The sequence below is a fragment of the Peromyscus maniculatus genome, chromosome X, assembly GCF_049852395.1.
Source record: "Peromyscus maniculatus bairdii isolate BWxNUB_F1_BW_parent chromosome X, HU_Pman_BW_mat_3.1, whole genome shotgun sequence".
NCBI lineage: Eukaryota > Metazoa > Chordata > Mammalia > Rodentia > Cricetidae > Peromyscus > Peromyscus maniculatus.
This window is the reverse complement of record NC_134875.1, coordinates 31,809,035-31,829,626: the sequence shown is the minus strand read 5'-3', so window position 1 is coordinate 31,829,626 and position 20,592 is coordinate 31,809,035. Positions and strand designations below refer to the sequence as shown.

Below are 20,592 nucleotides of genomic sequence, written 5' to 3'. Positions count from 1 at the left end.
ATTCAAGCCTGCTGAATGCCTCCAAGTTTTTATTGCCTCTTTTGAAAACTACTGGTAGCATTTTATAGTATCTTGTCCCAAAGTATGTTTCTGAGAACACTAGTACTTCCATAAGATATGAAGAAATGTGAGGCAACAACTGAGTTTCCTAATCAAAGATTTGTGGGAAACTCTCATAGACGTATTTCCTTATACAGAGATGTTTAAAAATCTATAATATGGGAATGCATTTTGTAAATTTCTTAATGGAAGTTAACACATGTAGTATTTCTCATATTTTTTCCCTAATAGAATATTTTCTATTTCTCCATGCAGTAAAATTGTTGTATAGAAAGTACATTGGAAATACTAACTTGTCATAAAGATTAAATGGATAATATTTGTAAAGCTTGTATATAGTAAGAGCTCAAGAAATATAATAGTATTGTTATTATCATTACCATAATTATCATTGCAATCATTAAAATGGAATAAGAGATAATGAATAGATTCAAGAGGCCTATAAATATATCATAGTGATAATAGTTAACAACAATAAGATTAATTGAAAATTACTAAGAGATTTTAAAATTTCTCATCATAAAAATTGATTTCTGTGTGAGGTAATGATATGTCAAATAGCTCAATTTGGCCATTGCATGATGTGTGCACATACCAAAGCAGCATATTATATACCATAATATTTATATGTACATATATAATAACCTTTTACTAATTAAGTATAATCAATTAATTTAAAAATAAGCCCTATTATAATGTAGATGGTCTGGTTCTGAAGGCAGAGAATTAGAAATCTGTAAACTCTGAAACCAGAGGATTTTGTTTCCCAGATTGGGCCAATTACAGGCATGGTTGTTACATGTTTTTGCAAACAACATGCTAATATTAATTATCTCCAGTTTATGTATATTTAGATTAAATGGGTTTCTTAGAATCACCAAAGATCTTTTTGACAACTGATTTTTGTCTGAAATATTGGCGATTGGAATTCCACAGATAAACCCCCAGTTATTTACATTATACTTTCTGGTTCATTATAATATAATCATAAGACTTTTTTTAGTATAGCTATCTTCCCATAAATGAGAGCATCTTTCCTTTTTCCATGTTATCTGGGAATAAAAATAACTAAAATTACTGAAGATACTAGGTAGAATTCTGTTGAATTTATGATTCATATAACTAGACTATCTTCCTTGGGTCCTGATTGAGTTTCCCAGTGATCTGGAAATAATTTGCCTCTGCCCTCCTATATCTCTTGTCAAGGGGAATACAGTTTTCTTAGATGTAGGGTCATTTTAAAACCATTTTAAAACTTTTATCCATGCTATATTCTTTACTAATTATATCTAAGAGGCAAATTCTAGGTATGTGGTGAATTCTATTTCCTTTTACCAGAAATTTTAAGGACCTACGTGGGTAGTTTTCCACAGAAACCAATAGTTTAGTGAGGGAAATACTAACTCAAAAGAAAAACTTCTCACACAAATATATCATGTATTTCCATATGTGCTTTACTGAAGGATAAATCTGTGAAAAATTGCCTATATCCAGCCTGGGGGTAATCATTATAGACCTTATTTGCTGTATATGATTATTGACTAGGATTAGCTTCACATTTTTATTTATTTATTTATTTATTTATTTATTTTGGTTTTTCGAGACAGGGTTTCTCTGTGTAGCTTTGTGCCTCTCCTGGAACTCACTTGGTAGCCCAGGCTGTCCTCGAACTCACAGAGATCCGCCTGGCTCTGCCTCCCGAGTGCTGGGATTAAAGGCGTGCGCCACCACCGCCCGGCTAGCTTCACATTTTTAAACTAACATCTTTAAGATAGGCGCTCTAAAAACTCAAACTGAACTATATATTCACTATTTCAAGTTTTGTAATAGCTAGTCCAGATTTTCTTTTGCATTTATTTTTAAATCAACAACAAAATGGGGCCGTGGCTCAGTATGGACTGAGAGACCTTTATATTGCACTGACAGGCCATAGATTCTCAAAGACCATTTCATCCACGTTCCGCAAGGGGGAGAAAAAGGCTTGTTCATTATAGATGGACTGATAACAATTCAAACGAATAGGCTTCCTCTGTCCCCTCCTCTTAGTATCTGGTTTGAGTTGACATGTCAATGTGTATGGCAAAATTTCCCAAGGCCCCACACCCTGTGAGAAGTTATAGGCAATCAGTGGCTACTGAGAGAGGGAGAGTGAATTTTCCCTTGGGATGTACTCCCTGACATCCAATCCCAAGTGGTTATATCTAAACACATGCACATATGGAAAGCACTATTAATTATTTTTCTATTGCTATGATAGAACACTATGACCAAATCAACTTAAAAAAGAATGTATAATTGTGCGTAGGATTCACAAAGGTGAGAATCCGTAATGGCAGGGCATGGTGGCAGGAATAGCTTATGTCTTGAATTACAAGCAGGAGGCAGAGAGTGATAACTTTAAATAGTACACGTCTTTTGAAACCTCAAAGCTACATACTTCCTCCAGCAGTCAGACCTAATCCTCCCTAAACAAGCAACTGGAGACCATATAGTCAAAGGCCTGAGATTTATGGGGGGCATCTCACTCAAATCGTCACAAACACTAAATGGACTCAGTAGGTTATAAACTGTCTGATCTTAGCTACCAGGAAAATAATATGAATTTTCCTCCAATGATAATTTATAACAAATAGCAGAGCTCAAAGTAAAGGGATTATTATATTTATTTTTTCAGTAGCCACATTAAGAAGTAAAGAATACAGGTGTTAATTTTCTTCATATTATATTTTTATTTAAGTCAGTCTATTCAAGATATTTCAAAATGCAACCAATATAAAAGTTAATAACCAGGTACTTCAACTTATTTCCTGTATAGATCTTGAAGAAGGTCCTTAGTAAAAGTATATAATATACTTCAACACAAATTCAAATTTCTGTCATCTGTCTTATCTTGAGTACTTACTGAATGAATCCTAATTGATCACATTGTCATTCTGTGTTGGTTTGAAGGGAGCTTAAAACATGGGTAGAATTTTTTTTATTTAATTGTTCCTCTGTTTCTTTAAATAAAGACTATATTTCCTATTCTTCCTTGCAACTGAGTGTGTATATATGACTGCTATTGGTCAATGAGATATAAGTGAATGTTTCTAGGTGTAGTTTCATTGAATTCTTGTTAAGTGAATGTAAAAAGGACCCTTAGCACACTATCATCTTGCCTAAAATGAGAGCATTTTTGCTAGAGTACTGGCTATCATTGTGTAATCTGAGTACAAGGGTCCTCACAGGGATAAAAGAGTAGTGAACTGAAAGCAGCTTTCTTTCAGACTCCCGAGAACCTCTGTGTTGTCTGCCTCTAGATTTTTTAGCCCGAGAGAAAAATCATAATTCTGTCTTGTTTAAGCCACTTTTTGTTTTCCTTTCGAGTGGTAATTCCTGTTGCTGAACTCTAATCTTAGCCGACACACAAAGAATAGAAATTTTCCTTGAATGATGTTTTATAATGAATAACAGAGCTCACAGAAAAGGGAATGAAGAGATGGAACAACTACTTTTAGCCACCTTTTCAAATAAAATATCTATCTGTGTTCAAGAAAGACAGGAAACAACACCATTTGGGTAGGGACAAAGGAATGAAATGACTTTGGTGCAGAAAGAATTTTCATATTCCTTTAAATTAATTCAGCCTTACAGTGTCTGAAAATGAATTTCTTTGAGACAGCTACTAATTTATCTCCTTCTTACAAAAGATTTGTCTCTGAAATGTGTCTTTACAATGAGAATTGAAATATAATGACAATAATAGCAACCATGTATTATCATAATTTAGTATCTCTTCTATGTGAGAAGCACTATGCTGGGTGATGTTCTCATATTATGTCATTTAACCCTTACAACTACTCTGGAAGCTGGGAATTATTTCCCATTCTGCAGTCTACAGAAGAGGCTCAGAGAGTCAAGTAACTTCTTCAAGGTCACCCAATAGCTGAGAAAAGGAGCCAAGATTTGGTTTTATTTCTGCCTGAATATTTTTATGCTGAAACTCCGACAATTTCCTTAACACCCTGTTTGCTAGAAAATAGAAAGTTTTGAGGATATTGCCCCAGGTGTGTTCACTGCCAGCTTTCTAGAGATTCAGTGGTAGTGTTGACAATGAAAAATGGAGCTTTATCTACTGCATTCAAACAAGCTTCTGTGAATGATATTTTGGATAAAATGTCTAAATTGAAAATCATGGAGCTTGTTTCTCATATTAACTATGGACTCAGTGAGTTGTATGACCACATGGCAATCATTCAGCATTTTTGGTGACTCAGTTCTTCTTTTATAAACCAGAAGGCATTGCTAGGCAATGTCTATAATCTCCTATAGTTCTATTACTCCATGGTTATATCTATAAGTTTATAAAAAATAAAGGAACAAAAAAGGACAGTTAGTAAGCAATTGTATTTACAGAGTTGGAATTTTCATTGCCTGACATGAAGAATTCAATTAAAAGCTGAATGAACCTAGCATAGATGTGTGGGAGCATTGCTTTGATTGTTGAAACTGCCTACTCTTGACTCCACTGTTAACCTCACTGTTTTTGACTGCTATGGTTTCAAAACTATCTTTTGAACAATACATCTGAGAATTCTTTTTTAATGCACATTATCAGAACCATTTTGCTAGCATGGAATGAGCTTTTCAAGGTTTGTTGGACTCTAATATGTTTACTTATAATTTAGTAGAATAATTTCTTAATTTAAGTGAAACTTATATGTTCTTTTTTAACTTGGAGATTAAAAGTTCTAATTGCTGAAAAAAATTAAAAATTGAATTTAGTCTAAAATTTCAGCTTGTAGGTTTTCAGCTGGGTTTCATAGTTATAATAAACCCACGTTTTTTTTTTTGATAAGTCTTGCTCTTTTAAGATACTTGTGGTCATCTGCTAATCTGATTGACATAAAGGTCAATAAGGATCCAGTGTGGGGACTGTAGTGGTTTGAATAGGTATGGCCCCCATAGACTCATGAGTTTGAATGTTTGGCCCATAGAGAGTGGCATTATTAGGAGGTATGGTCTTGTTGGAATGGGTGTGGCCTTGTTGGTGGAAGTGTGTCACTGTGGAGGTAGATTTTGAGGTCTCATATATGCTCAAGCAATGCCCAGTGTGACAGTGTATTTTCTGTTGCCTATGGATCAGGATGTAGAACTCTCAGGTCCTTCTCCAGCACCATGTCAGCCTGGGTGCTATCATGCTTCACACCAGGAAAATAATAGACTATACCTCTGAAACTATAAGCTAGCCCCAATTAAACGTTTTCCTTTACAAGAGTGCCCGTGGTCATGGTGTTTTTCACAGTAATAGAAACCCTAATGTGGTGGTTTGAAAGAAAATGGCCCCCAAAAGGAGTGGCACCATTAGGAGATGTGGCTTTGTTGGAGTGGGTGTGACCTTGTTGGAGGAAGTGTGGCACTGTGGAGGTGGGCTTTGAAGTCTCCTATGTGCTCAAGCCACACCCAGTGTCTCAGTTCACTTCCTGTTGCCTGCAAGTCAAGATGTAGGACACTTGTATACTTCTCCAGCATGCCGCCATGTTGAGCCACAATAAGAGCAGAAAATAAATGACTATTGAGTGCTCAGCCCCAAATCACATATCTATATTACATGTCACCCCCTGCAAGTCTCAAATACTGTCATAGTAGTGGTAGAAAGATGTAAGAACCAAATGGTGGAGAGGAGTGCTGTAAAATGCTGTCCTTTGGACATGACATGGCTATCACATTCATAACTCATAGCAGCCATGGTTACCTATACAAGACCTAGACAAGGTCAATCCAACCAAATTTCCAACATGGGGAAGGGAGGAGCTCACAAGCTTCCACCCAAACTAAGGAGGAACTGGCTGTTGATATTGTATGGTGAGTGGAGAATCACTCTTCTTTCAAGGCATGGCCTTGGTAGAATTCCTATGCTATAGTGGATGGTCCCTCACATATGCACATATTGGTAGCAATAATTGGACTTAGTGCATTATTACAAAAATAAGAATTTGGGAAGGAAAAGTGTTACAGTGGGGACCCAGGGGACAGTAAGGTAACTGGATATTGACATGATTATATTTCATTGTGTGTATATATGAAATTTTCAATATCAATAAATATTGAAAAAGAAAAAAATAACCACAGTGTGGTGGTTTGATTCAGAATGGTCCCAATAGGCTCATATATTTGAATCATTGGTCTCCAGCTGGTGGAATTGTTTGGGAAGGATTAGGGTATATTACCTTATTGAAGAAAGTGTGTCACTAGCAATGGAATTTGAGGTCTAAAATCTTGTGCCATTTCCAGTTAGCTGTCTTGTGTTTGATGTCTAATCATGCAAGTTCTTAGCTACCTTTCTATTGCCAAGCCTGCTTGCTGCCATATTCCCCAACATGATGGTCTTGGACTCTAGCACTTTGAAATCACGAACCCCAATTAAGTGATTTCTTTTATATGTTTCCTTGGTTAAGGTGTCTTTTTACAGCCATAGGAAAGCAACTAAGACAGAAGTTGGTACCAGGAGTGAAGTTTTGATGTGACATGCCTGACCATGCTAATTTGGGGGGAAATATGGAAGATTTGGGGACATTGTACTAGAAAAATGGCTGAATGCCATCAGCAGTGCTTCATAATAGGCCATCCTAGTAGCACCTTGGAAGACAGTAGTTACAAGAACAATGTGGACAATGGGGTTCCAGCTCAAGAGGTTTTAGAGGGGAACAATATTAACAATTATTCCAGAAACTATTCTTGTGATAGTTTGACAATTAATGTGGCTGCTTTTTGCCCATGTGCAAAGCATCTGCCAGAGGAAAACTTGAATAATTTTGTAGTAATTTCCTTGGCTGATGATATTTCATGGTAGCTAATATTGATTTTGTTGTGTGGTTATTAGTGGTCACACTTACGTAGATTTACAATGAAAAAGAAAAGCAGGGCAAAAAAATTACAAAATGTACTATTTGAGAAGAAAAAGACTACCAGGAAACTTAATGGTGGAGACAAATCTTGTGCTCAAAGAGATGAGAAGTTTAAAGAAAGGTCTACCTTCCTTGGCTGAGTCTACCAGGCTGGGCTGACTCCCGAGGGAAGACCTTGCCTTGGAGGAGGTGGGAATGGGGGTTGGATTGGGGGGGAGGGCTGGAGGGTGGGAGGAGGAAGGACGGGGGAATCAGTGGCTGATATGTGGAATCAAGTTAATTATAAAATAAAAATATTAAATAAAGAAAGAAAGGTCTGATTTGAAATGGAATAAGGGAGAGATGCCCTCAGGCTGAGACCCTACCCAGCTAATTCTGCAACAGGTGAAAAGAAAAGTCTTAGAGAATTATGTTTCTAAATATCAGCAAAAAAATCAAATCTTTCAAATGTGATTCAAGAATGTGTCTAGGTTCCATTCCAAGCAGGCTGCAGATATTGGCATTACTGGCCACATGATTCTGGCTTTAAAATCATGAAGGATACAGGAGTAAAGGGGTTGAGGAATTGCCCTCCATGGTTAAGGAAATCTACTGAGTCTAGGCATGTTGAAAGGCAGTTACTGACTGGAGGCCTGGAGCATCATTATGTAAAGTTGTGAAACCAAATCCTGGACTGTGTTGGAGACTCTGAACTGTTGGAATAGTTGGAGTAGTGGTATATCTGCTATAGAGAGCTTCAAACAGGAAGTGTAACCAGCTCAAGAGAGAAGTGTGTTGTAGTTAGCAAAGCATGACAAAAGATCCATCTAAGTCCTTTGATATCTGAAGTAGATTTTGTGTTTGCTCTGCTGAATTTTGGTTCTGCTATGGTCCAGTATTTCTTCACTATGTCCACTTTCATACACATTTTAATAGTAATGTATATTCTGTGCCATTGTATATTAGAAGGATACAACTGCTCTTTGATTTTATAGGGGTTTAAAGTTAAGAAATTGTTTTAAGTCTCAGAATAGACTTTGGACACTGAAACAGTGTTGAGATGGTGGAACACTAAGTAACCTTTAAAGTTGGAATCAATATATTTTGCGCTATGATATGGCTACAAGACTATAGGGGAGAGGGATGGAATGTGAGGGTTTTAATGATAATGGCCCCCATAAGCTCATAAATGTGGATGTTTGGTCTCTCATTAGTTGAACTGTTTGGGAAGGACTAGATGTGACCTTGTTGGAGAAGTTGTGTCACTGGGGGAGGTCTTTGTGGTTACAAATGCTCATGCCATTTTTAGTTAGCTCTCTCTTCCTTGTGGTTGTTGTCTAAACATGATGGTCATGGACTCAACCTTTTGAAACTGTGAGCTCCAATTAAATGCTTTCTTTTATAAGTTGCCTTGGTCATGGTGTCTCTTCACAGTTAAAAAGTAACTAAAACACACAGAAATTAAAAATTCAATTGAAGGGTTTAATAGCATAACAACTACAGCCAAATAGAGGCTTAATGAGCTAGACAACCAACATGAAGAAATTATCCATGCAATAACACAGATAAGAAAAAGATATGGAAAACAGGAGAGAAGTAATAGCATGAGGACTAGAAAGGAGAATCAAAGTGAAATTCTAATTGGAGATACTATCAAATAAAAAGAAATAAAGCTTTAAAAAGATAATGCCAGAAAAAATATTATTTATAGAAGATAAATATTTTTGGAGTCAAAGGGTCAACAATTCCCAAATATGCTAAATAATCAAGAAAATAACAGAACTAATCCACACAGATGGTTATTAAAGGACATTGGGGAATGAATTCTACTCTTGGTTTCAACTCTTAATCATGCATAGTAAATTAAATTATTTTCCTCCTTGCCTATATAGTTCATAGACCTTAAAGAAAATTAAGAAAATGTTACTAGTTCTAGTAGCAAAGCCAAATGAAGTTGTTTGCAGTAGACACAAGCAGCTACTCAGAGTTGTTCTGAGTTTGAATCTTTCAGGTTTTTAAGTGAAAAAAATAACCTTACTTCATACTTTTAAAAAATATATCTTAGTTGAAATAGAATTGTAACTTTTGCCCTGCCCCTTTTATCCCTGAAGTATCTCTCATGTTCTCCCTAACTGCTCAAAATGATAGCCTCATTTTCTTAGATTATTATCATTACATGTATATATCTCAATATCTATCTATCTATCTATCTATCTATCTATCTATCTATCTATCTATCTAGCATCTATATATAATGTCTATTCACAAATACATGAATACAATCTATCATTTCTATTTTTGTTGTTTGTATATATAGGAACTTCGAAATCCTTTTTTCATTCTCTTCAGTGACTCAGAGGAATATGAACATAAATCAGATCTCTGGAGCCATCATATATATATGATGTAATCAATGTTTAGTTTGTGATCTTCGTTTGAATGACATGAATATGGCCATATAATGGAATGAAGAAAATGGTCCTGTAAATGTAGGCTACTTTAATTATAAGAATGATTTTAGTTTATGGTGTGGGCATACATAGTATACTAGTTAGTTTTTTTTTTTTATGAACTTGACTCAAGCTAGAGTCATATGATAAAAAGGAATGTCATTTGAGAAAATTCCTCCATCAAATTGGCTTGTAGGCCTATAATCAATCAATTATTGATTGATGTAAGAGGGCACAACCAACTGTGAATGATGTCCCCTCTGGGTAGGTAGTCCCGGATTGTATAAACACGTAAGCTGAGCGAGTCATAAAAGCAAGCTAGCACTCCTCCATTCCCTCTGCTTTAGTTACTGTTTCTAGATTCCTGCATAGAGTACCTACCCTGACTTTTCTCCATGCTAGAATATGATGGAGATTCATAAGTATTTCTTCTTTATGTAGCTTTGGTCATAGAATTTATCACAGCAATAGAAAGGAAACTAGGACACATAGGATACATATTTTCATCTCTAATCACCTGATTCTCATATGCAGGATTGGGATAATGTGTTCTCTCTAATCTACCACCATGTACTTGTCTTTGATTTTGTCCAGTTGTAGCTGAAGTTTTCACCAGTCTTGCCTGGCCCACAGTCAGGACAAATCTCTCTCACTCCCGGGTCCCACAGCTGCACAGACCCAGCCAAGTAAACACACAAAGACTTATATTACTTATAAACTGTATGGCCATGGCAGGCTTTTTGTTATCTAGTTTTTTTATATCTTAAATTAATATATTTCTATTAATCTATAAGTTGCCATGTGGCTTATGGCTTACCAGTATCTTAACATCTTCTCATAGCGGAGGCTGGCAGTAACTCCTGACTCAGCCTTCCTGTTCCCAGAATTCTCTTTTCTCCTTGTCCCGCCTATACTTCCTGTCTTGCTACTGGCCAATCAGTATTTTATTTATTAACCAATCAGAGCAACACATTTACAGAACACCCCACAGCATCTAGTTAAAGCCTACCTTTTTTCTGTCTCTCTCAGCTATCTCACTATCAAAGCATCAAACCGTTCTATCTCCTCTTTGAGAAGACTGCTATGGCTACAGGGTGAAATGTGAAGGTGAGTGTGCAGTGACTACTTTCTTTATAGGATCTTACACATAAGAATAGACATACTTTATAGTTATCTCTTTCCAGGTCTACTTTTATCTTATGTAGTTAAATATGAAATGAAACAAATGGCAAATAGTAAATTAACACAAAATTCAGAATAATTGAGTATATGAGAAGGATATATGCAGCAGTGAAAACCAAATTCTACTTGTTTGCTTTTGATGTAAGTGTACATCTATTCCAGTAAATCTCTTATATGATACTTTAACCATATAAATAAGCATCCATTCCCACACTCATACAAAACTTCATTTTCCTGCCTTCATGATTGTTTTAAGAGTCCCTGGGTTGAAAAACAAATTTTAAGGTACAATGTCCTCAAATAGTAAAATTATCTCAGATTTACAGAGGCCTTTGGAAATTTACCTCTCACTTTAGACTTGTCAAATTGTCAAAGTGTCACTGTATTTTTGCGTTGCTGCCTGCTAATGATGGCATAACAGGTGTGCTATTTTACTGTCTCAGAACAAATTAAAAAAAAGTGTGCTTTGAAAATATCAGATATTTAACGTATTTTAAATCACATTTATCTATTTGTATGTATAATATTAAGGTGCTTTTACTGGATTTTTTTAATAAATGAGAAAACTTAAAATTGGAGAATATTTTTGGGTTGAGTTTCTATTTTCACTTGAGCAAAAAAAAGGCTTGGGGGTGACAAACCATGTCTGAGTAGGATGTGTTGCTAGGAAATCATTATAATAGTGTGATTTTTTTTCCCATTTCATATCTACCTCCCAAAGATATTTCTGCACATGCAGTTTCACACACTTAATTTGGCTTGGGATGCTTTTAAAGATGCTTTTCATTTGCATTTCTAGTGTCACCAATGAGCTACACTTATTTCAACAATCTATTGTTAATGTTTTGACCTGACTTTAGTTAATGCTACAATGTCACAAGTTTAGGTTAAGAATTCTAATTAATATTATCAAAATCACCTCCAAGTTTGTCTTTTATTTTTAGTGAGCATAAAAGTGAATTAAAATAAATTTCAGCATAGGTGATATATCTTGAACATCAGGTTAAAATAAAATAAGCTGGCATGAATTAATTCAAAGCCTTTCCTCCCTTTGTATTGTTAAAAACACTATGTCCATCCTTTTCTCCATCATGTTTCAGTGACCTTTGCCCTTAAATGAGCTTTTCTTTAAGTCCAGATATCTGTAGAGTTAGGATGCATTAATGCTGCTGCTCACTAGCGAAATCATTTTTCCTTTTGTGAGAAATTAATCTCTACTCCTGCGAAATCAAGGTGTGTCTAGAACTGCAGAGAGAAAAGTATTTGCAATCTTAGGTTTCTCTTCTGCTTACTTTACTGATTTCCTTTTATTGAAAATGCTATATCCTAGTTACCTTATATGTGAATGGATTTTTCTCTTCGGCAGCATGATGAATGGCTATATGTCATCCTCATAGAATGTGCATTAGATTTTTGATAAAGCTTCTTTGTCAAATGGTATCTATGACCCTGTTTTAACTATAATATTAGAAGGAAAATTCTGTGTATGCATGACTCACTTTAAAAGGTCTAATCAATTCCTGGAAATTGCAGGAAGTGATGTGTTATGCGTCTTGGAGATAGTCAGATGAAAATCTTTTCATCATTAGCATTTTCAATAAAAAGAAAACTGACAATGTTTTGAAGCATATGTTGCTTGCATAATCAAGGAAAGTTTCCTTGGCAACAATTATTATATGAATCCCTTACGACTTTCTCTGCTAATTATCTTTTTTATTAGTAGATTCATATAACTATTCATTAGAGAACACTTAAAAACATAGTGAAACATTGCTGTAATGAAAAGAATATATATGTACATATGTACATACATTTCTCTGATTGTGTGCATTGTCTTGTGCAGATGTAAATGTTTAAAAGCATGTTCTGAATGTCAGGGTATGAGAATGTTCTTATAATGAGAACTATTTTCACTTAATATAGTCTCACCACAAACATTATGAGAGTTAAGAGAGTTAATGGACTATATCCACAAACGATTCATAATCGATGTCAATAGTCTAATATTCAGGATCAAGAATCATAGATTTTAGTATTAGAATGTACCTCAAGGGCCTTTTGGCTAATCTACCATTTCACACATGAAGCAGTTGAGACACAACTAAATTAAGTATATTACTCAAAGTCACTGTGCTGTGAATATATTCATACACACAGACACCTACCTCCACAACTACATTGGCACTGCCATTTCTCTAGTGCAAAGAGGGACACATGTCAAAGGATAGTTTAAAAACAAGTATTTCCATACAAAGTCTTCTGATATCTTTAGGATCTAATACTCTCTTTGGATGAGACACATGATGATATACTTCAATAGTATATTCAGAAATGCCTCATTTGTTATTACTCTGTATATTTCTAGATGGTTAATTTGCTCCTAAGACATACCTATTACAAGGGTGACTGTAGCAGAACAAGGGCAAGAGTTGTCCTCTTTGTATAAAGGCTTACTTCCATCAAATGTGCTATCTATTATTTGTGAGTAAAGACAGAGTGGCTCAGATCAATTTCATTAAGAAAAAAGAGATACAGGACTCTATATTCTACCTTTATGCTCCCCAAAGAGACTGCGACTAGAAGAAGTCAGATTTTTACCAAAGAAATATAGTAGACACATTTTACAATGCTGATCTCAGAGGCCAGGGCCAATACCCTTACAACAGGCTAAATGTATTACTAAGATTTTACAGCAAGGAGTTATGTTTTAAGAGAGCACAATGTGACCTGTGGTATATCCAAATCTAACCCACGATATAACAAGCTTCTATTATATTCCTCTTGAGGTATTTTAAAGACTAATGAGTTAACCTTTGTGAAGTGTCACGAGACTATCAGGCTAAAGAAGTCTCTGTCAAGTATCAATTTAAGGCTGCAAACAATACTGTAGGTAGAAAAACAGACTAAAATGATCAGCAGATGATTTGCTGCAGTCCCCTTGACATCAAAGCAGCATAGTTAACATGGTAAAACCTAAGCAGCTTCATGTACTTGGAGGAGGAAGATGATCAATGGCAAAGAACATAACCACCTTTGAAATGACATGATCCATTATCAGAATCAGATGCTAAATTGCTTCCTGTACTGAGAACACTCAATTAAAAGTCTGCACAGTGATATCATCTCCATGGTTAAATATGCTCTTTGGGAACAACCTTTATAGAGCTTAAAAATCACAGAAGGACTATTCCTACCATGACACTAGAGATTTGGAAAGCATTTCCTTTCCCTATTTTTCAGTTTGGTAGTTTTACTAGGGAGCCTTTTGCCTGAGAGGCTATTGAATTTAGGATCATATCTATCTACCCTTGTGCTTGTGTTAATAAGAGATGTTTCTAGAGAGGTTTTGTTATTGGGTCTGAACTGAATGAATGTAACTTTGGTTCAGGTTTTCTGGACAAACACATTTCATTCACACACTTGGTGTTTTGATCCTCATCTGCTTTTCACTGAGCTAACTTATTCACTTGAGCTCTGTCTCTTTGCCTAACTCCTGTCTTATTTGGGTAGCTATGGTGGTATGGGGCTGAAAATAAAAGTACCATATGCATCATAATATTAGTAGCTATGATTTCTACTCATAGGTTTGAAACTTTCTAGGACTATGACCTTGGTAAAGTAACTTATTGTTTCTGGTGATCAGTTTCCTTATGATGAAATAAAAATCCCATGTCTTTCTTTTCATTGTTTATCATTTGTCTAGCCATTCCAGACTGCAGTGCAGAAATCTTTATTTATGTGATGGCATATCCCAAGACCATAGCAAATAGCACAGAGTAGGTAGTTAATAAACATTCTTTACTAGGTGAAAACTTACCTCACTGAGTGGTGTTACCATTTATGTAGCATGCTAATAATATGCAAATCATCACTAGTAAAATCCCAGTCTTCATTTATACTCATAGTCTTAAAGTCCTATTATTTTGAGACAAAGTCTCATCTTACAGTTCTAGCTGGTTTTGAATTCTTTAAATAGCCCAGACTGTTCTTGGTTTCATGTCAATCTTCTTTTCTCTCTGTAGTTATAGCATAAGATAACACATGTGGTTACCAAGTCCTATTTCACAACCTGTATTACCTATGTTTGATCTTTTTCATCTGATTTTAAATTCCTTCAAATGCAAACATGGTCATGACACTACCCTGCTTGAACTCCTTTGTGATGGTTAATCTTCATCATTAGCGTGACTGGATTTAGATGGAAATACACCTTTGGGCATGTCTATGATGGTGTTTCTAGAAAGGTTAACTGAACAGAGAAGACAGACCATGAGTGTAGTGGGTGGCACCATTTTTTTTTACTGGTTAGAGTCCTAGACTAAATAAAAAGGTGAGCAGAATTTCAGCATTCCTCTTTCTCCTGACTGCTGACCTTTCTCATACTGCTCCCACCAAGTCTTCTCCACCATGATGGACTGCAACCTCAAGATGTGAGCCAAAAATATTTCTTTCTTTCCTTAAGTGCCTTTTGTTAAGGCCTTTCCTCTCATGTACATTTTCTTCTTTGTCTAAAGGACTGGAACATAGCATTGCATGTTAGGGAATGCAGGCATGGTGGCTTGGTTAACAAATGTGTCCCCACAGTCTGGAGTACTTGAACACTAGTCCACAGCTTATAGCTATATGGAAAAGGTTTGGAGGTATAGCCTGGTTGGAGGAAGTATGTCACTGGAAGTAGGTTTTAAGAGTAAAAAAATCACTGCACCAAGGCTGCACAAAGGTGCAGGGAGGAGGGGCTTGGATCTGCCTCAACTGAATATACCAGGCTCTGCTGACTCCCCATGGGAGAGCTTGCCTTGGAGAAGGTGGGAGTGGGGGGTGGGTTGGGGGGAGGGCTGGGGGGAGAAGAGGCAGGATGGGGGAATCTGTAGTTGATATGTAAAATGAATGGAAAAATCTCTTAATAAAAAAGGAAGGAAAAAAAGAGTAAAATACTCTCACCTACTTCCTGTTTGCACTCTGCTTGTGATTCAAGATGTGAGCTCTCAGCTTTGTGTTCCTGCTGCTATGCCTACAGCTTGTTGTGTAGCTCTGCTCTCTTGCCAGAATCTTATCCCCATGGAACCATAAGCCAAAATAAACTGTCTCTTTCTTAAATTGCCTTTGGTCATAGTGTTTTGTCACAACAACAAAAAGTAACTCATACAGCAGGTAAGACTAGAAGGAGCAACTGTATATTGAATTTAATATTGATTCATTTGAAATAGAAATGTTTTAATTGCTGCCACTGATAAGTGGTATATTGGGAGGAAGTTTATCTCTAAGTGTGAGGAATTAGGAAGAACATGTGTGGGATATATGAGGTCTGAGGGAACAAATATTTGATACAGAATCACTCTTTTTTTACTTAATTCATGTTAGCTAGTTCTATATAAACAAACAAGTGCCTTTTGTCATTTCTTGTTGATTTCTTTGCACTTCTGGGGATTGAATCCAGAGTCACATCCCCAATTTTAGAAGTCAACTGTTGACTCAATATTAAGGATCCTATTTGGGTAAAAACACTATTATTTTATATTCTTCCTACACAATCATGTGCACTCTTGGTCTGCTGAACTACTCAGGGAGCATTTGCCTACAGTTTAAGATTTATTGTTTGGAAGTTTTGTATATTTATATAATAAATTTTAGTCATTTTTACTACCTATTCTCCTTTCTCATCTGCTTCCGTCCTGCTGGAAGCACTCTTCTCAACAAATGAAACTCCTACTTTCATATATTCTCTTGTTATGCAGCCCCCTGAGTTTAATTAGAGTTTCTTGCCTAGGTGTGGGTTGGAGAATTATTTACTTGAGCAAGAACATCTTATTAGTGACTACACCACTGAAGAAAATGACTCTCCCCAAAACACATGGACCTTCCCCCATCCATGTTGGGTGTTGACAGAGCTGTATAGCAATAAGGATTCTTTAATAATTTCACCCTTGAATTTCAACCCCTTGATTGACGTGTCTGTGGTGATATTTTACATGTGCTGAAATGTGGTGATATTTTATTTGTATGTTAATAAATAAAGTTTGTCTGGGTATCAGAGGAAATAGAAAGCCGTTTTAAGGAAACACAAAAGTCAGGCAATGGTAGCACATGCCCTTAATCTGATCACTTGGCAGACAGGGTCTCTGTGTGTTTAAGGCCATAGTAGGGAATAGAGCCAAGCGTGGTAACACACATCTTTAATCCAAGTACCAATTATAGAGACCTGGAGGTCTGTACAGACAGGCAGTGACAAGGAAGTGAGGTAGTTGGGCTAAAGCCAATGAGAGGGCAGAAGAGCAAGGCAATGAAAGCCTGGGTAGACAGGAAATCATGGCATTTTGGAAGCTACAGAGCTGGTGAGGTAAGATGGTTGGTGGCTCTCACTATTTCCCTGATCTCTAAGGCTACCCCTATATTTGACTCCTTGTTCTTTATTTAATAAGACCGTTTAGAAATTTGGCTACACATGTCTATTTACATCTTATGCAAACTTCTCCAACATGAAGTCACGATCAGTCACTATGTCTGGCCCCTCTACATGAAACCTGAATTTCTACCCATCTGCTTTTTTTCCCCTATCAGTGACCTGAACTGGTTATACCAGGCTTCCATCTCTCTCAGTCACCACACTCAACTGCCACTTGCTTCCCTATGCCATCCTTTCTTGAATTAGTCCTTTCAGTGTTTGTCAGAATGGTAAAATTTAAAAACACCTTGTAGTTTCTTTCAAACCACTCAGTTCATTCCTATTGGATCACAAGGAAATGCAAATTCCTGAGCATGGCCTGTAAATAAAATTCTTTATAGTCTGGCCCAGTGCTCTTCTCATTGGTGACAGTTTTATCTTCTTTAGCATTCCTGCACTGCAACTAACCCATTGACCACCAGGTGTGCCATTTAGATTTGTGTCTTTCTTTCTTTCTTTCTTTCTTTTTTTTTAGATTTTGTTTCTGTTTTTTTTTTAAATTTAATTTTATTTTATTTTACAATACCATTCAGTTCTACATAACAGCCACAGATTCCCTTGTTCTCTCCCTTCCTGCCTCCCTCCCCTTCCCCCCAGCCCACCCCCATTCCCACCTCCTTCAGGACTGAGATCAACCTGGCAGACTCAGTCCAGATAGGTCCAGTCCCCTCCTCCAAGGCTGAGCCAAGCGTCCCTGCATAAGTCCCAGGTTTCAAACTCGTGTCTTTCTTTTTAAAGCTATCCCTTCTGCCTGGTTTTTCATTGTCCACCCAATAAGCACTCACCATCTTTCTGCATAAATTCAAGTGTGAGGCTTTCTTCAATGCCATGCCTCATCTTAGGGAAATACTATTGCCTACTCTTCATACTCTGTGCCCCATGGCCCTGGACATGGTCTAGTAACAACACTTTTTGTATATGATAAAGTAGGTAATGGACTCTTAGATGGCGGTAATTAAATACATGAACTGTTCAAGGTCAAACTTCTGTCTCAACATGTGTTATATTGGTGATTTGGGTATGTTATCGCCTATCTCTGTGCCTCAGTTTCTTCAGCTTTCAAGTAGTCACAACAATTATACTTAGAGTGAGTTGAACTGATACATGTGCAACACTTAGAATAGAGACAATACAAAGTCATTATGTGTTTTCTACAATAAGAATACTAGCATCAATATTATTTTAAAATTGGAGCTGCAGCCCATACTATTACATTTAGCATGTGGAATTAGGAAAGGTGTTCAGTAATATGTTGAAAATGAGTTAATAATCAGGCTTGATTGCTGTGATACATCTCCATAAGTCTAGTCACTTTGATTTTGTCATTCCTGTCTAACTTTGTAAATGTTTCTTTCCTACTAGATTATAATATCTTCTTCTGCAAAGATGATGCCCATTTTGGCACATCTGTATCCTTGGCTCCAATAATCATGCCCAGCACATAGATGTTAGTATATATTTTGTACATATATAAAATGAATGAATTTTAAGAACTGCATTTAGTGGCAATTAAATAACCTTTATCATTTAAATTTTTTCCTGCTTCTTTGAGACAAGATCTCACTTTATAGATAGACTATCCTAGAAGTCACTACATAGCCCATGCTGGCCTGGAAATTCAGATCCACCTTCCGCAGCCTTTCAAGAGCTGGGGTTATAGGCATACATCACCATACTGAGCTCTAATTTTCTGATATTTTAAAATCCACTCCTATTTTCCATATTATTTCAATGTGAAAAACAAAATTTTAGTGAAGTTTGGCTATAATTGTGGTTAAGAGTTATGTTAGAATTATTTATCTTAACAGAGGGATCCTCATGCTTCCTTGGTGTAGAATCACAGACTTCAGTTCAGATGCTAACTCACTGATAACAAAATCCCACAGTTCACTGAAATTTTCTGCTCACAATATGCCATTTTACATCCTCCACAAAATCCACAGGCAGAAGCTTTCCAAGAGTTTTCATTGGTTAACTCTATTCATTTAACAAGAGTATAGTCTGAAGACACATAATATAAAGAATGACCTATTCTTTCCAACACTTGCATTTCAGAAGAAAAGAAGAAGCCATGTGTACAAACACTTAAATCACAATGGCTTCTGTGCTCTCTTGCAATGCACATGGGATGGATTTTGACCTAGTTAGAAAAGGTTTAACAAAATGAATAAAGTCATAGTTGGTCTTGGTGGGTAGGTTGGATTTTTCTAGCTTAAAAGTTAATAACATTTTATGATGAACAAAAGACATGGAAAGTGTGAACATTCAATGAACGTAGGATAAGTAGATCTTACAGATTGTGCAAGCAGAGGGAGGGATTTACTCATTAAGCAGAAGTAGGTGGCAGGCAATTTTAATAGTTTGTGGTGATCCTTTGATAAGGAGCTTATATGTAGACAGGAGAGAACTATAAAAGATGTTAGGATAAGAAATGGGGAAAAGAAACAATGTTGTAGAAATAATTATATGGTAATAATATATTAAATGGGGTAGAGTACTGTGGTTGTTCTGTTTTTTTTAATTTAATTTTATTTTATTTTACAATATAATTTAATTCTATATATCAGCCCTGTTTTTACTTGATGAGTTCCTCAGTGGAGATGCTGACTATTCAAGTTTGTGGCAATAGAGATTTGAAAGAATCTGAAAATAGATTGTAGGAAATGTGAAAACTATTGAAATAGCTATAGTAAAATACACAAAGGGAACAAAAGGTAAATCACATGCACCTATCGCAAAGAAAAATACTGTTGAAATAATGTAAATAAATGACAGCAAAATACTGACCTAGTTGCCGAGTTGTGGTGGCAGAGTTATGCAGATCTTTGTGAGTTCAAGGCCAGCCTGGTCTACGGAGTGAGATCCAAGATAGGCATCAAAACTACACAGAGAAACCCTGTCTCGAAAACAAAACAAAACAAAACAAAACAAAACAAAACAAAACAAACAAAACAAACAAAACAAACAAAAACCCTGACATAGTAAATACCTGGAAACTTACTGCACTCCAGATCTTGAAATATAGTACTTTAAGGAAATGATCAGTTATACCTTGTGAATAGAGGAAGTGAGAGAGATAACCCCAATGTACCTGTAGAGCAGTCCGATCCTGTCCACTTGGGATCACAGCTGCAAACGCCAGTGTCCAGAAGAAAAGTTCCATGTCCTGAGCACTGCTCTTGACATATAGGAAGCGGAGTTTCACAATTGACTCCTCCCCAGCCAGTAGAACAATGACATTCTCCTTTGACACAGATGCCATGGCTGGAACACATTGGATCTAAGCAGTCCTCTGAATTCCCAAAAAACAAAACAAAAAAGATGGGGGTGAGAGGGAAGGTTGGTAGAGAACAGGTGTGGAATAATGGAACTGAGATACATTGATTTCCTAGTATTGTATCGTTAATGTTGCTTTAATTAGGCAATAAAATGACTCATGCAAACATTGTGTTTAAACCAGAAGATTATTAACACTTAAAAATATGGTAGGGTATGATAAAGGTTGCAACCTAAATTTGTAAGAAGAAAATCACACATATGCTGCATGCAATTCTGAAAAGTATGTGATACCCCCCACACAAATGAGTGGGTG

The 20,592-nt window shown here is 36.2% G+C and overlaps 1 protein-coding gene across 1 annotated transcript in view; it reads right to left on the bottom strand.

The window, feature by feature from the left end:
• Positions 1-20,592, bottom strand: part of Tenm1 (teneurin transmembrane protein 1) — an 827,344-nt gene that overhangs the window by 233,381 nt on the left and 573,371 nt on the right. Inside the window, exon 14 of the mRNA XM_006981543.4 lies at positions 20,092-20,292. Within this exon, the coding sequence (XP_006981605.1) occupies positions 20,092-20,292 (201 nt within the window). The remainder of the gene's footprint in view (positions 1-20,091; positions 20,293-20,592) is intronic.